This window comes from Alexandromys fortis, unplaced genomic scaffold (assembly GCF_014885135.2).
Source record: "Alexandromys fortis isolate MF-2015 unplaced genomic scaffold, M_Fortis_MF-2015_v1.1 scaffold_59, whole genome shotgun sequence".
In the NCBI taxonomy this organism is placed as follows: domain Eukaryota; kingdom Metazoa; phylum Chordata; class Mammalia; order Rodentia; family Cricetidae; genus Alexandromys; species Alexandromys fortis.
Window position 1 is genome coordinate 10,243,018 of NW_026067943.1, and position 15,104 is coordinate 10,258,121.

The window sequence follows — 15,104 nt, forward strand, 5'->3', positions numbered from 1 at the left end:
CAGACTCAGTTCATTCTGCTTGAAAGATATTACATTACTGACTGAATTATCTCCCTAGTGGTATGATTAACTCTTTAAAAAATTGCCAAGAAGTTTTCTAAAGTTCCTGTGCTGTACATTCCTCCGCCGGTAGTGTAGAGGCATTTGGATTCTCCTTGTTCTAGCTAGCATTTGGTATGGTTGACTTTTTTGGATTAAAAACTTTGCTCATATGTATGTAGTGGTCTCTGGATGCAGTTTTGATTTTCATTCTCAGAGTAGTGATATCACTGCATTTTTTATCTTTACATATTAGCTATTTCTATAATCTTCTTTAAAACATTAAAAAAATATTTTATGTATAGTAGTGTTGGCCTGTTTATATGTTTACCATGCCTGGTGCATGTGGAGGCCTGAAGAGAATGTTGGATCCCCTGGAACTGGAGTTACAGAGGGTTGTGAACTACCATATAGGTTCTGGGAACGGAACTCAGGGCCTCTCTGCAAGAGTAGCATGTACTCTGAACCACTGAGCCGTCTCTAGCTCCATTAATGTAATCTTCATGAAGTGTCTACTCATATCTTTTTTTCCATTAAAATTGAGCTGTTTGCCGTATACTTGTAAGGGTTTGATATTTATTCTGAATACATTCTTTCAGGTATATTATTTGTAAATATTTTTGTGATAATATAGCTGTTTTATAGTTTTATAGTGATGTCTGTTTGAAGATCTACTTTTCCATTGCTTTCTTTTAGTTTTTTTGTGTGTGTGTGTGTGTGTGTGTATGTAACTTTTTTGAGACTGTCTTGCTCTGGAGCACAAAGAATTATGCGGTTATTGCAGTTCCCTTTTTTGTGGGGCAGTTTTCAAGATAGGGTTTGTCTGTGTAGTTCTGGCTGACTTGGAAGTCCAGGTTATCCTGCTGTGTAGACCAGACTGGCCTCAAACTCATAAAGATCCACCTACCTATCCTTCCCAAGTACTGGGATTAAAGGTGTGCACCACCACTGCCCGGCTCTCACTTTACATTTTATTTTGAATAGTGTGATCAAATCTTGTTTCTTCTTGCCCTAGTTATGAATTTTCTCTTTTATTTCTGCCTTTTAGTTAGTTAGGAGACATTTTATTTATTACATCTTCCGTTGGAATTATCATGGTGCTTGTGTGCATTTTACTTGATAATAGCTCCAAAATGTGATGCTGGCAGTTTACACCAAAGAAAACCTCCAAATGTAGAGAAGTAAATCTAGGTTAAAAAAAAAAAAAGATTAAAGTACAATAAGAAACTTTCCATGCTAGAGGCCACATTTTACTATATTACTATAGTTGTGTTTTTATAGCCTCTGTGTGTGTGTGTGTGTGTGTGTGTGTGTGTGTGTGTGTCTGTCTGTCTTTGTGTGTGTTTTCAAGACAGGGTTTCAAGGTTTCATGTGTATTTTCAAGACAGGTGTAGTCCTGGCTGTCTTAGAACTCCTTCTATAGTATAGGCTGGCCTCATACTTAGAAATATGCTTTCCTCTGTGCCTGCACTGCCCAGCTATTGTCATTATCTTACTGTACTTAATTTACAAGTTGAAGTTTTGGGGTCAGAAAGAGGTACAGTCATAGAAAGATTTGCTCTGCAGAGGACCCACCTTCAGTCCTTAGCCACTTACAGGGCAGCTTATAACCATCTGAACCTCCAGTATCATCTGGCACCCTCTCTGGCCTTCAGGGGCACCAGAAGCACATGTGGTGCTATTAAATATACAGGCAAAAAGCATTCTACACACATAAAATTAAAAAAAGAAAACTTTGCAAGTTCAAGTTTATTCTTACTATAAATATACAGAAAAAACATAGGATTCAGCACTATCCACAATTTCAGACATCTACTAGAAGCTTGAAACAAATTCCACACATAAGGAACTACTCTATAGGTCTACCCCATTACCAGTACTATACTGTCCTTTTGTTTTTAAAGGTCTTTTCATGTCTGGTTTTGGTTGTGAACCTAGCCTTTAATGGCTGAGCCATCTCCAATCCTGTTTGTGTATATCTGTATGTGAGTATGTGCAAATGAGTGCAGGTGCCCACAGAGGTGAGAGAAGTTGGATCCTTCAGTAGCTGGAGTCATAGGCAGTTGAGATCTGCCTGATATGGTTGTTTAAAACCATACTTGATTTTCTGAGACAGGGTTTCTCTGTAGTTTTAGAGCCTATCCTGGAACTAGCTCTTGTAGACCAGGCTGGCTTCAAACTCACAGAGATCCGCCTGCCTCTGCCTCCCGAGTGCTGGGATTAAAGACATGCGCCACCACTGCCTGGCTCCTTTTCATTATTTTTAAACAGTTTGCGTTTTTACATATATTTTAGTGTTTGTTTTCAATATTCCCTAAAAGAAATCCTGCTGGGCATGTTGAAAAATACAAAGCCCATCCATAGCTTGTTGTGTCGGTGCATGCCTGTGATCCTAAAGGATCAGAACTTCAGACTCATTCTCTGCTATATGGGAGTTCCAGGCCAGTTCTAGTGCCTTATGGAATACAAAAGACACTCTGAAAACAAAACAGAAGTTGACTTTATTAGAGATTGCTTTGAGCCTATAGTTGAATTTGAGGTTAGGATTGTCATCTGATTTCATGTAGTGTTAGGAACTTTTTGGAAAATTGATAATTTTCCACTCATTTTCAAACTTATTTTATTAGTGAATTTTCTCTCTTTTTGTGTCCTTCTCTTTTAGGGTGTACAAATGCCTGATTTAGATATTAAAGAAAAAGTTGAGACTGAGGTTCTTAGCACTGATATCCAACCTTCCCCAGAGCGGGGAACAAGAATGAATATTCCGCCAAAGAGAACAAGACGTGTCAAGTCTCAGGTATTTCAATGTGCATTGGCCGTTTAAAAGTTTTGTGTGAGTGTATGTGTGTGTGTGTCTACCATGGAATGTATTTGGAAAGTCATTTCTATCATGTGTGTCCAAGGACACAACTCAGGTTGTCATGCTTGTCTAGTGAGAAGAACCTTACTTGGTGAGTTATCTTCAGGAGTCCCCAAGGCCCTCTTGTTTTCATTTTTAACTTTTTTTTTTTAAATTTAACTTTATTTTATGTGCATTTGGTATGAAGGTGTCAGATTCCCTGGAACTGGAGTTACAAACAGTTGTGAGCTGCTACGTGGGTGCTGAGAATTGAACTGGGTCCTCTGGGAGAGCAGCAGTGCTCTTAACCACTGAGCCATCTCTCCAGCCCCCTGGAGATTTATTTATTGTGTATGTAGTGTTCTGCCTGCTTGTATACCTACATGCCGGAAGAGGGTACTAGATCTCATTATAAGTGTTTGTAAGCCATCAAGTGATTGCTAAGAATTGAACAGAGGACCGCTGGAAGTAATAGCTAGTACTTTTAACCTCTGAGCCGCCTCTTAAGCCCTGTTGATGGTTTTGAGTTAGGGTTTCTTTGTGTAACCTTGACTGTTGTTCTAGATAGAACTCAGTCTGTAGACCTGGCTGGCCTCAAACTCAGAGATTCATCTGTCTCTGCCTCTCAAATGCTGGGATTAAAGGCATTTGTAACCACTACCTGGCTTTTGTGGACCTTTTTCTTTGTTTCTTTTGGGATTTTTTTAGACAGGGTTTCTCTGTGTAACAGCCCTGGATGTCTTTGTAGATCAGTCTGTCCTCAAACTCATGGAGAGCTGCCTGCCTCTGCCTTAGAAATGCTGGGATTAAAGGCATGTGCCACCATGCCTGGCCTAAAGTTAAGTTTTAAGTGCATTGATCATGTGAGAAATTTTCTGGTCATAGGAGATCATTCATAAACAGTTGCTTAACACTTGGAAAGACATACTACTGCTGGTTTCATAGACATGTTGATGTATTCTTACACATCTTAATTTCCATAGTTAGCAATAGAAAATAATATTTTTATTTATTTTGTTTTATTTTTTGAGGTAGGGTCTCACTGTATAGTCCTGGCTGGCCTGAAACTCATTATATAGACCAGACTGGCCTTGCAACTCATAGAGATCCACTTGCCACTGCCTCACTAGTGCTGAGACTAAAGGAGTGTGCCCCCACCACACCCAGCCCCCCCTTTTTTTTTTACCCAATAGTCTTTTAAAGGCAGTGTATTTCTGTGTGCATGAGTATATGTGTGAAGGTATTCATGTATGCTGGTAGATGTACATGTTTGTGGAGGCCAGAGATCAGTGTTGGTTCTTCTATAGTCACTCTACCTTAATCTCTCTTTCTGTCCTTTTTTTTTTTTTTTTTTTTTCCAGATAGGGTTTCTTTATATATCCTTGGCTTTCCTAGAACTTTCTGTATAGACAAGGCTGGCCTCTAACTCATAGAGATCCACCTGCCTCTGAGTGCTGAGATTATAGGTGTATGTCAAGTAAAATAAGCTTTAAAGGCTACCTTATTTATTTATTTATTTATTTATTTATTTTCGAGGCAGGATTTCTTTGTAGCTTTGGTGCCTGTTCTGGAACTAGCTCTTGTAGACCAGGCTGACCTCGAACTCTCACAGAGATCCACCTGCCTCTGTCTCCCAAGGGCTGGGATTAAAGGCATACGCCACCACCACCCAACTACTTTTAGCTTTTGAAACAGAGTCTCACTGAAATGGCAGTCCTCAAATTGACTAGACTAGCTGGCCAGCAAGCCCTGGTATCCTCATTTTATTACCTTCCGATCCTGGAATTACAGGAATACACCACACCTTGTTTTTCACATAGGTGCTAAGGATTCAAACTGAGATTCTCATTCTTGTATGGAAATCTCTTTATACACAGAACCCGCCTTTCTAGGTCCCATAACCTATTTTATTTTTATTTTAGTTTATGTGTAGGTGTGTTTTCTCCTACATGTATATCTGTGGACCACATGCATGCCTGGTACCCATGGAAGAGGGATAAATCTGCCGGATCCCATGAAACTGGAGTTACAGATGTTTGTGCGCTGCCATGTAGGTGTTGGGAGTTGAGTCTAGTTGCTCTGGAAGAACAGCCAGTGCTCTTAACCTTTGAAACTTCTCTCTAGCCTCTCCCTCTCTCTCTTTGACTATTTATTTTGAGACTGGGTCTTTCTGCATTGCCTAGGCTGGCATTGAAAATATCTAAAGCACAGGTAGGCCTTGAACTTGGAATGCTTTTGTGTCAGACTTCTGAGTAGCTTCTGCCAGGTGAGGTAGTATTGTTGAAGTCAGTGTTTGGTGAAGAGTCTGTTGTCCCTTAGGGTTGCATCCTTCTCAGTGCTGGGAATTTAGTTCAGTAGTAGAGCGCTTGCTTAGTATGCTGCAAGAGGCCCTATATTCAATACTCAGTATTGACAAACAGCAGTTCTTTAAGCCAAACGTGGTGGCACATACTGTTTGAGATACTGAGACAGCAGGATTGTCATGATTTAGAAGCTTGTTTAGTGAGATACTTTCAAAAAAACCAAGGGGATAGAGTCAGGGGAAACATTTCTCCTTGGTGAACCTTCTCATTCTCTCTAGAGAGACTCAAGTTTGACTGTGAGTGGTTCATATCACAAGCCAGGGGTGCTCTGTATTCGTTGGGAAGAGGGAAAAGCGAGTAGCACAAGAGATTTTTATTGGACTGACAGAACTGAAGAACCCAGTTTTCTGTTTGCTAGTCTCTGTGCTCTTAGGCCCTGCTCTAATGAGCCACTCTGTAGGAAATCACTGAAGAACCCAGTTTTCTGTTTGCTAGTCTCTGTGCTCTTAGGCCCTGCTCTAATGAGCCACTCTGTAGGAAATCAGAGGTTGCTGAGATCTAACGATTAGTTGGTGCTAGGTCAATGTTCTCAGTCCTGCTAATAGCTAATGATGCTAAGCAGTTCACTTGCCACAGACTCCTGGATGTTTGTTTTAGAAATATTTCTCTCAGAGATGGGGTTTGCTTCTGTTCTATATGGTCCTGAGAATGATCCACAGTGTCCATACTTCAAGTTTTGAATGAATTCAGTTTATTGAGTAGAACAAACCAAAATACAAGAACAAACTGCAATAGATTGATAGCAAAACATCATGAATTTGGGTGTTGAAAACATCCAGCAGTTAAGAGTGGTTGCTGCTCAGTCATGAGGGCTGAAGTTTGAATCCCATCTTCCATAAATGAATGTAACTCCAGTTCTAAAAGACTCAGTGCTCTCTAATGGCCTCTCATGAGACCTTCATACATATGTATATAGAAACACAAATAAGTGAGTCTCAAATCCATCAGGAGCTGACTAGAGAAGCCCCATTGAGTTCTCAATGTAATCTCAAGTAGAGCAGAGTAGTGGGTGCTTAGGTGAGGCTTCTAATAAACGTATGCATACCAGTAGAAAAATAGCAAATTGGGGACTTACTAACATCTTGAAGAAGCTGACTGTTAATTAAAGCAGCTTCTACCCAGCCAGGGTTTCAAAGCGAGTGTCCCCTCAGGTAAGGCTTCCAAAGAAAAGAACAAATAACAAAGATGGCATCCTCAAATTGGGTACTCAGAACATCCAGGAGAAACTGACAAGAGAAGTTGAGGCAAGTCAGATGGAGTTCCTTATTGTGCTCTCTCTCCATGGATGAACTTCTAATGTTGAAATTCCGGGTGCTTTTTCCCACTCTAGGTACTTTTATATTACAGACTAATAATAGTTATATCTCTTGAAAGTTTTCAGGGACATCTGATTTACTCTTGGAGTGTTTGCATTTCTCTTCAGTCATTGTCACAAAGTTGGGGGGGACAGCCCATCCTAGACAGGGCCTTAGAGAACACTGAGACAAATGTGATTGGATATGGATTTGAAATGGATGACTGAATCCTGTTTACAGAGTTAGTATCTTAGAAGTGAGCTCAAACAATACATGACACTTACTGACAGATGTTACAGCTTCTCCTCAAAGTCTGCTGTTACTTCAGGTGTGATCATCTTCCCTCTCCCTCCGATAACAACCGTCTTCTACCTAGATATTGCTGAAGATTGTTGTCTGTCTGACTTGGAATTGTTTTAATTTCAGGTTCCAAGTATAGTGAGCAAGACCCGTGCTAACTAGCTCCAAGGGATCTAGTGCCCTCTGCACTAATGGCACCTGTTTAGGCCTGGAGAGATGGTTTAAGTACTTGGTGCTCTTGCAGAGGAATGGGGTTCATCTTCCAGCACCTACATGTAACTCTAGTTCCAGGAGTTCCAACATCCTTTTTTTTTTTAACCTCCTTGATCATGTACATTTTCACATACATAGATGCTCACACACACACATAAAATAAAAATAAGTAAATTTTGAAACAAATGACATAGTTATATAGTATTCCAAGATAGTGAGAAATAAACTAAATTTCTTCTCCAGTACTTGCTTGCAATGCAGGAAGGGACACCACATAGTCATACTGGAGTTATGGCTTGGGAGAACAGTTGACTTGATTTATGGCTTAGACTACCATGGTCTGTTTTTACCAGAACTGTTTGTATTACTTTATAGATGCAGATTCAGCTTTCCCTATGCCATGTACATGTAGCATTGTAAACTTAAAGAAATTTTTTAAAGAAAACCTTTCTCTGCAAAGCTTTTCTGTTTCTCTGTGCTTTTATATGTGTATGTGTGTAGGCTCGAGTATAGGCAAGAGGTTGTATTGTCTTGGGAAACTCTGGGGCCTCTCTGGGCAACATGTTTCTCAGATCAATATCCTTCATCCAGCACTAAGATTTTTCTTTAATAACTTAGGCTTCTGGGAGCTGTATTATCCACCCATTTGGTAAACCTTTCTTCAAACTCATTTGTTTTTAGTTTTCTTAGTTGACTTACAAAATAATAATTTTCCATGTGGCATTTTCATCTATCTTTAGTTTTGGTTAACTCTTCCCTGCTCTTTCCCTAGCTCTTCACTCCCATCGTGTGTGTGTGTGTGTGTGTGTGTGTGTGTGTGTGTGTGTGTGTGTTTGTGTATGTGTGTGCACTTATGTGTGTTCCAGTGTGTGTGTGTGTGTGTATACTTATGTGTGTTCCAGTGTGTATGTGGAGGCTAGAAGTCAGTGTGTTAGATGCCTTTCTCTATTGCCTCCCCCCCATTTTTTTTTTTTTTTTTTTAGACAGATTCTGACTATAAGTGTGTGCCCCTGGTGAGCCTGCAACTCATAGAGATCTTTATGTCTTCTCAAGTACTGGGGTTAAAGGTGTGAACCACCATGCCTGGCCTTCTACCTTAATTTTTGGGACGGGGTCTTTCACTGAACCTGTAACTTTGCTCCAGGGACTCAAACTCTGGTTTCATCCTTGTGTGGAGGCTGTGGGTAATGGTCTGCTTCTTCCATTATGGGGGTTTTGGGGATCAAATTCAAGTTGTCAGGCTCAGTGACAAGTTCCTTTAATCTGCTGAGCCAGAATTTACTCTTTGAAGAATTTTTTTTACTTTATTATGTATATAAGTATTTTCCTACATATGTGTTTGTATACTATGAACATGCCTGGTAGCTACCAAAGCCAGAGGAGGACATTGGTTCCCCAGATGATTGTGAGGTATTATGTGGTTGCTTATAATTCAAGTTGGATCCTCTAGAAGAGCAGCCTTACCTGCAAAACCATTTTTCCAACACCCTTTCTTTCTCCCCAACCCCTTTTCTTTTCTTTTCGAGACAGGGTTTCTCTGTGGCTTTGGAGCCTGTCCTGGAACTAGCTCTGTAGACCAGGCTGGTCTCACAGAGATCCGCCTGCCTCTGCCTCCCGAGTGCTGGAATTAAAGGCGTGTGCCACTACCACCCTGCTTTCTCCCCTTTTTTTTTTTTTTTTTTTTTTTTTTTTTTTTACCCCCTAAAATAACTCCTGTTAGCCTTGAACTTGCTATTGTAGCCTAGGCTACCTTAAACTTAAAATTGCCTTGCCGCAGTCTCCCAAGTTCTGGAGTTACTGGGTTATACCATGCCTGGGAGGAGTTTCCTTATTTTTTGAAAAGGAGTATGTGTGTATAGATACACTTGTGCTGTGTGCTTGTGTTGAGATCAGAGAACAACTGTCAACAGTCCATTCTCTGCTTCCACCATGTGGATCCAGGAAATTGAGATGAGATTTGTGAGTCTTGGCAGGCAGCAAGTACCTTTTTCCACTGTATCATCTCAATAGTCTAGGAGCTTTCTGTTCTATTAGAAATGAAAAAAAAAAAAGAATCTTCCAGAGACTTCCTGGAAACTTAATGTGTCATCGGTTAAAACTTGTTCAACATTTCCACCATTAGTTACGCTGTCACCAACAAGGAGGTATTATCATGACTGTTTTAGGGGAGCCATAATTTTCCCTATGATGGGTATAGTACCTGCTAATCAAAGACAGATGTCAGAATTACAAGTGGAACTTTCTGTTGCATAATAATCAGTAGTGTTGGGTCAAAAAGATGGCTCAGCAGGTAAAGATGCCACCAAGGCTGATGACCCAAGTTTGGTTCCTTGGACCCTGTCTGTACTCATATGGTGAATGGAGAAAAGCAGGTGCTGCAAGTTGACCTCTGACTTCCATATGTGCACCTTAACAAAATTAATAACACATTTCATAAAACCATTACTGTCTACCAGGACTGATTGAACATACATCTTCTATAAGACATAGATGAATTTTAATTTAAAGGAATCTTTAGTGTTGCATGGTGCTTTGGATTAAGCTGTCGTCACGGTGGCAGTGAGTAAATTTAGGAGATCAGAAGCTGAGCCCGGTGGCTCATGTTTGTATTTCTAGCAATTGAAAGACAAGAGTATAACTAAGTTTGAGGCCAGCCTAGAGTACAAAATGAGACACCCTCTCAGAAGAATTCCGAAATCCACCAGTTTGTCAGTCAGTTTTCCCCTTAATTTTGGAGGATCATTGTATTAGATGATTTAAAAAAAAAAAAAAAACAAGACTCTCTCTCCCTCTTCTCTCATTCCCAATCCCTCCCTCCCTTCTCCCTCTCCTTCCCTCTGAGACAGGGTTTCTCTGTATAGCCTTGGCTGTCCTGAACTAGCTCTGTAGACCAGGCTAGCCTTAAACTCAGAGATCGGCCTTATCTCTGCCTCCTGAGTGCTGGGATTAAAGGTGTGCACCACCTGGCCAATACCCTATCTTTTAAAGAAAACTAATTGTGGGATTCAGGTGATTCAGAGTAATTATGTTAATGCCTTTTTTTTTTTTTTTTTTTTTTTTTTTTTTTTTAAGTTTTACTTGGTAAACTTGTGTGTTTATTGGACATTGTTTTGTGTTTGACAAGTTCATTGTGTTCTCTCCCCTGGTAACCTTGGAGAGAGTAATTTTGTATTTTGGGATGATAAGATTTGAGGATTGCTTTTCCAAGTAATATTAAAATGAAAACTTTATAAGAATATTGCTCTTTCTGTCTTTATAGTGAAGACTTATGTATGCTAATGTATTGTCACCATGTTTTGTGGTAACTCCATGCTAAATTACCAGAACAATTCTTTCCATTTAGGATTGGCAACCTCCATTTGCTTGTGAAGTAAAAACCTTTCGCTTCACTCCCAGAGTCCAGCGCCNGTAGACCAGGCTGGTCTCGAACTCACAGAGATCCGCCTGCCTCTGCCTCCCGAGTGCTGGGATTAAAGGCGTGCGCCACCACCGCCCGGCCCCAGACTGGCTTTTTTAATGGTAGAAATATTAAATTTAATGTGTAAGAAATAGTACATTGCATTTTTTGGCTTTTAGAAGCTTGTTCTCCATGTCTAACCTACAACATGATAATTTTATTTAGCGTCTAAAGGCTAGTTAAGTTTCAATAATGATTACTGGTTGTCACATAGTGTTCTAAAAGCTGTTACATTTAAAGGGATTCTCAGATTTTTAGTATGAAAACATACCGAGAAGAGTTATAATTTTAAGTTCTGACCATCCAAGTTTTTTAAATAATTTGTCCTCTATCTATTATTGAAATAAATTTTCTTTGAAGAGCCTAATTTAGCACCATATTAGAAACTTTTGTGAGTAGAGTTATTGATGCACAAATTAAGTTGTACTATTCTTATATAACATGTTAATTCAAAAACTTGTTTTAATGAACAATAGGCTGGACATATTTGACTATAAAGATTGAATGAAATACTAAAGTCACATTTTGCATTTATGAGATGTATAATTTATATAATATGGGTTGCTTGAAATGTAAGGGATCAGATAATATTGTTCCACTCTCAAAACTTTGGGGAAAACTAGGCCTGGTGACATACATTTATTGCAATTCCAGCTGCTCAGAAGGCTGAGGCAGGAGAATAGAGATTTGAGGCTTGCCTGGACTACAGAGTGAGTTTCTGGTCAATCTGGGCAATTTGAAGAGCCAAAGTAGCATTAAGAAAAGCTAGAGGGGGCTGGAGAGATGGCTCAGAGGTTAAGAGCATTGCCTGCTCTTCCAAAGGTCCTGAGTTCAATTCCCAGCAACCACATGGTGGCTCACAACCATCTGTAATGGGGTCTGGCGCCCTCCTCTGGCCTGTGGGCATACACACAGACAGAATATTGTATACATAATAAATAAATAAATAAATATTTAAAAAAAAAAAAAGAAAAGCTAGAGGTATATAGCTCAATGGTAGAGACTACTTGCCTATCAATCATATGCAAAATTAATCTAGTACTACAAAAATGAAAAACAACATACAATCAGTGTCATAATACTTACCAGACATGCTTTTTGGTTTTTCAAGGCAGGGTTTCTCCCTAGCTTTGGATCCTGTCCTGGAACTAGCTCTTGTAGACCAGGCTGACCTTGAACTCACAGAAACCCCCTGCCTCTGGCTTGTGCTGGAAATAAGGTGTGCACACCATTCTTGACCTTGTGCCATTCTTACAGTTATTGTTTTGTCTATGGTGGTCTTAAAGAAAAAGCCCTGACTAACTTGGGAGCCCCTCTAAAGCATACATATAGACAGTATGTAGTAAGTACTGCATGCAGGCAGTCATTGAAGGTTTAATTCCCTGGATTTGTCTAGATTAGAATCCCAAATCTGCTATATACTGGTTATATGATCTTGAACAAGTTACCTAATTTCTCTATACCTTAAGTTTTTTATCTTCAGCTGCAGGCAATAATATTCTACCTCAATATGTTGTGAGACTTTATCTAATTTAAATAATTTTAAATAGTGTGTGGTCCATAGTAAGCACTCATCTTTAGTTTTTACTTTTATTATATTACTTTTTATTTCAAGATGAAGTCACCCGAAGACGAAAAGCTACCAACAGATCAGATGCATTTAACATGCAAATGAGACAACGGAAAGGAACTCTCTCTGTTAACTTTGTAAGTGCTTTGGTATCTGTCAGGGGGGAAAGATGTATTTATATCTTGGCTTGTCTTGATATGTTGTGTTCAGTTAGTTTATTTGATTAGAAGACTTTGTAGCAAATCTCAAGGTTGGAGTTTTGGTTTATATGTTAGCTTTGCTTTGTCTCGTGTACACTCCCTTAAATCATATGCCTGTGGGTAACTGAGTTAAAGAAGTGATATAAATCTGTATATAGTTAGCCTTTTATATCTTCAGGTTCTACCTTCATGGGTTCAACCAAATATAGATTGAAAACTTTTGAAAAATTATTTCTGGAGCTGGGAAGAAGTTTAGTGGTTAAGCACACTGGGTGTTCTTCCAGAAAACCTGAGTTTGACTCCCAGCACCCACTTGGCAGCTCACAACTGTTTGTAATTCCAGTTGCATGGGATCTGATCCCTCTTCTCGCCTTTGGCCTCTGAAAGCATCAGGCATGCACATGGTGCACAGCAAGAAAACCAACAAGAACAACAACAAAAAACCCATGCACATTAAAAGATTATAATAAATTGTTCTGTGCTAAGCAATGTAGAACTTTTTTGCTTTCAATTCTTTTATTTAAAAAAAAAAAAAAAAAAGAGGCAGGTTCTGACTATGTAGCCCAGACTGGCCTAGAACTCAATGTGAAGCCCAAGTGGCCTTAAACATGACCTCAATCTGCCTTAACCTCTTGGGTGCTGGGATCACAGGCGTGCATCAGCCAGCCCACCATAACCGTTTTTGTTTTTTGTTTTTTCCCCCTTGGCATTATTTACTAAACAACATAGTGTGGCAACTTCAAAAGCATTTATATAAAATTAATAGAATCTAGGGATGAACTTGCTCTGAGGGAGGCTATGTGTAGAAGATAGACAAATATTAAGCCATTTTATGTAAGGGATTTAAGCATCTCTGGTGGTTGGATAACCCTAGCAGATTCCAAGAGTGGATGGATGGATTTTTATTTTATGTGCATTGGTGTTTTGCCTGTTCATATGCCTGTGTGCAGATGTTAGATCCCCTGGAACTGGAGTTACAGACAGTTGTGAGCTGCCATTTGGGTGTTGTGAATTGACCTGGGTCCTTAGAAAGAGAAGTCAGTGATCTTCATTCTGTTTTATAGTATTTGTACGGAGAATGAATGATATTTCTCAGGTATAAACTTATTTTCTATTCCCTAGATTATAGTGTTTCTTGATTCTGACTCCTCCTTTGTGGGTTTTTTGTTGTTGTTTTTTTTTTTTTTTGAGACAGTGTTTCTCTGTGTAGCTCTGGCTGTCCTGAAAGTTGCCTTGTAGACCAGGTTGGCCTCAAACTCAGAGATCCATGCCTCTGTCTCCTGAGTGCTGGGATTAAAAGCATGTAAGCATGTGTCATCACCGCTAGGCCAGGCTTTGGACCTGCTCATATTTTTGTTAATTTCCTCTAGAAGTTCTGGGGAAAATTGTTTGAAGTAGATTTTTAGGATTAAGCTATGTTTAATTTTTAGTGTATGTTATATATTTTTTTAATTAAAGAGTAGTTCATGAGAAAAAATGCAATATAGTATAGAAAATATACTTGTTTTTATTTCTTTTTATAGGTTGATCTCTATGTTTGTATGTTTTGTGGCCGGGGAAACAATGAGGATAAATTGCTTTTGTGTGATGGATGTGATGACAGCTATCATACGTTTTGTCTACTTCCGCCACTACCTGATGTGCCCAAAGGAGACTGGAGGTGTCCTAAATGTGTTGCTGAGGTACAAACTTAACGTTATAGATCCATTTAAAACTAAAGATAGAAAACAAAACAAAAAACTGAAGATAGTAATCCATGCATATAATGTAAAGATATTCTCAAAAGCTTATCCCAGTCTCTTGTTTATTATTGCTGAAAAATCTCCAGGATTTTTTAAAGAGCTATTTTGAATTACTGTATAACAACTGTATTTGTGGCAGCTTGTCTTAATTTTTTTTCCTTCTGTGACTATTGGTTGGATAATTTTATTGTTTTAGTTATGTAAGATTTTTAAATTTTAAATTATTTCACTCTATAAATGGTAACAGTTAAAATGTGAATGGAACTAAGCAGGAATAAAAGGAGATAGAGATGGCTCATCATTTACTGCTTTTCCTGAGGACTCAGGTTTGATTCTCAAAACCTACATAATAGCTCACAACCATTTGTAATTCTAATTACAGAGAATCCAACACCCTTTCTGTTCTTCTTGGGCATGAGGCATGTACATAGTATATAGACATTTATGTAGACAAAATACCCATATACATAAAACTTTAAAATTTAAATTACAGAGAACCAAAGCCCTTAGTTTACTTGAAGTTATTCACCTTTTAGATATATGGTATTTATTTCCTAGACTTGAAACAGGGATTGGCATTATATTTAAGTTGTCCCTGCTGTAGTAACCACTTTCAGAAAATAACCAGGCTGGCCTGGAACTTAGAGATCCATCTTCCTCTGCTTCCTGAGTGCTGGGATTAAAGGTGTGCACCAACACCATCTTGCTCAAAATCAGTTCTTAAAATCAAAAATTAGCAAATACTTACAAAGTGATTATCAAATCTTTGTGTATTTGTTAACAAAACCACAAATATGAAATAATCTTCTGAAATTGTATAACGAAACATCAAATTACTGAAGTAAAACTCATCTTCTGTGATTATATGTATGTAATCTTATACACAAAGCTTTGTGTATTTGCAAAGTGATATTTTACACATAAAGCTTTGTGTATATATAAAATACCATTTGGTATAACAGAATTTTTTTCTTTGAATTTTATTTTATGTGCATAGTGTTTTGCCATGGGTTTAGGGTCTCTTGGAACTGGAGTTATAGACAGTGCAAACTGCCACATGGTTGCTGGGAACTGAACCCAGGTTCT

The 15,104-nt window shown here is 38.8% G+C and overlaps 1 protein-coding gene across 1 annotated transcript in view; it reads left to right on the forward strand.

Moving 5' to 3' along the window:
* The window catches only part of Kdm5a (lysine demethylase 5A), a 91,545-nt gene that overhangs the window by 10,056 nt on the left and 66,385 nt on the right, over window positions 1–15,104 (forward strand). Inside the window, exons 5-8 of the mRNA XM_050148319.1 lie at window positions 2,702–2,836; window positions 8,194–8,233; window positions 12,122–12,213; window positions 13,800–13,958. Of these exons, the coding sequence (XP_050004276.1) occupies window positions 2,702–2,836; window positions 8,194–8,233; window positions 12,122–12,213; window positions 13,800–13,958 (426 nt within the window). The remainder of the gene's footprint in view (window positions 1–2,701; window positions 2,837–8,193; window positions 8,234–12,121; window positions 12,214–13,799; window positions 13,959–15,104) is intronic.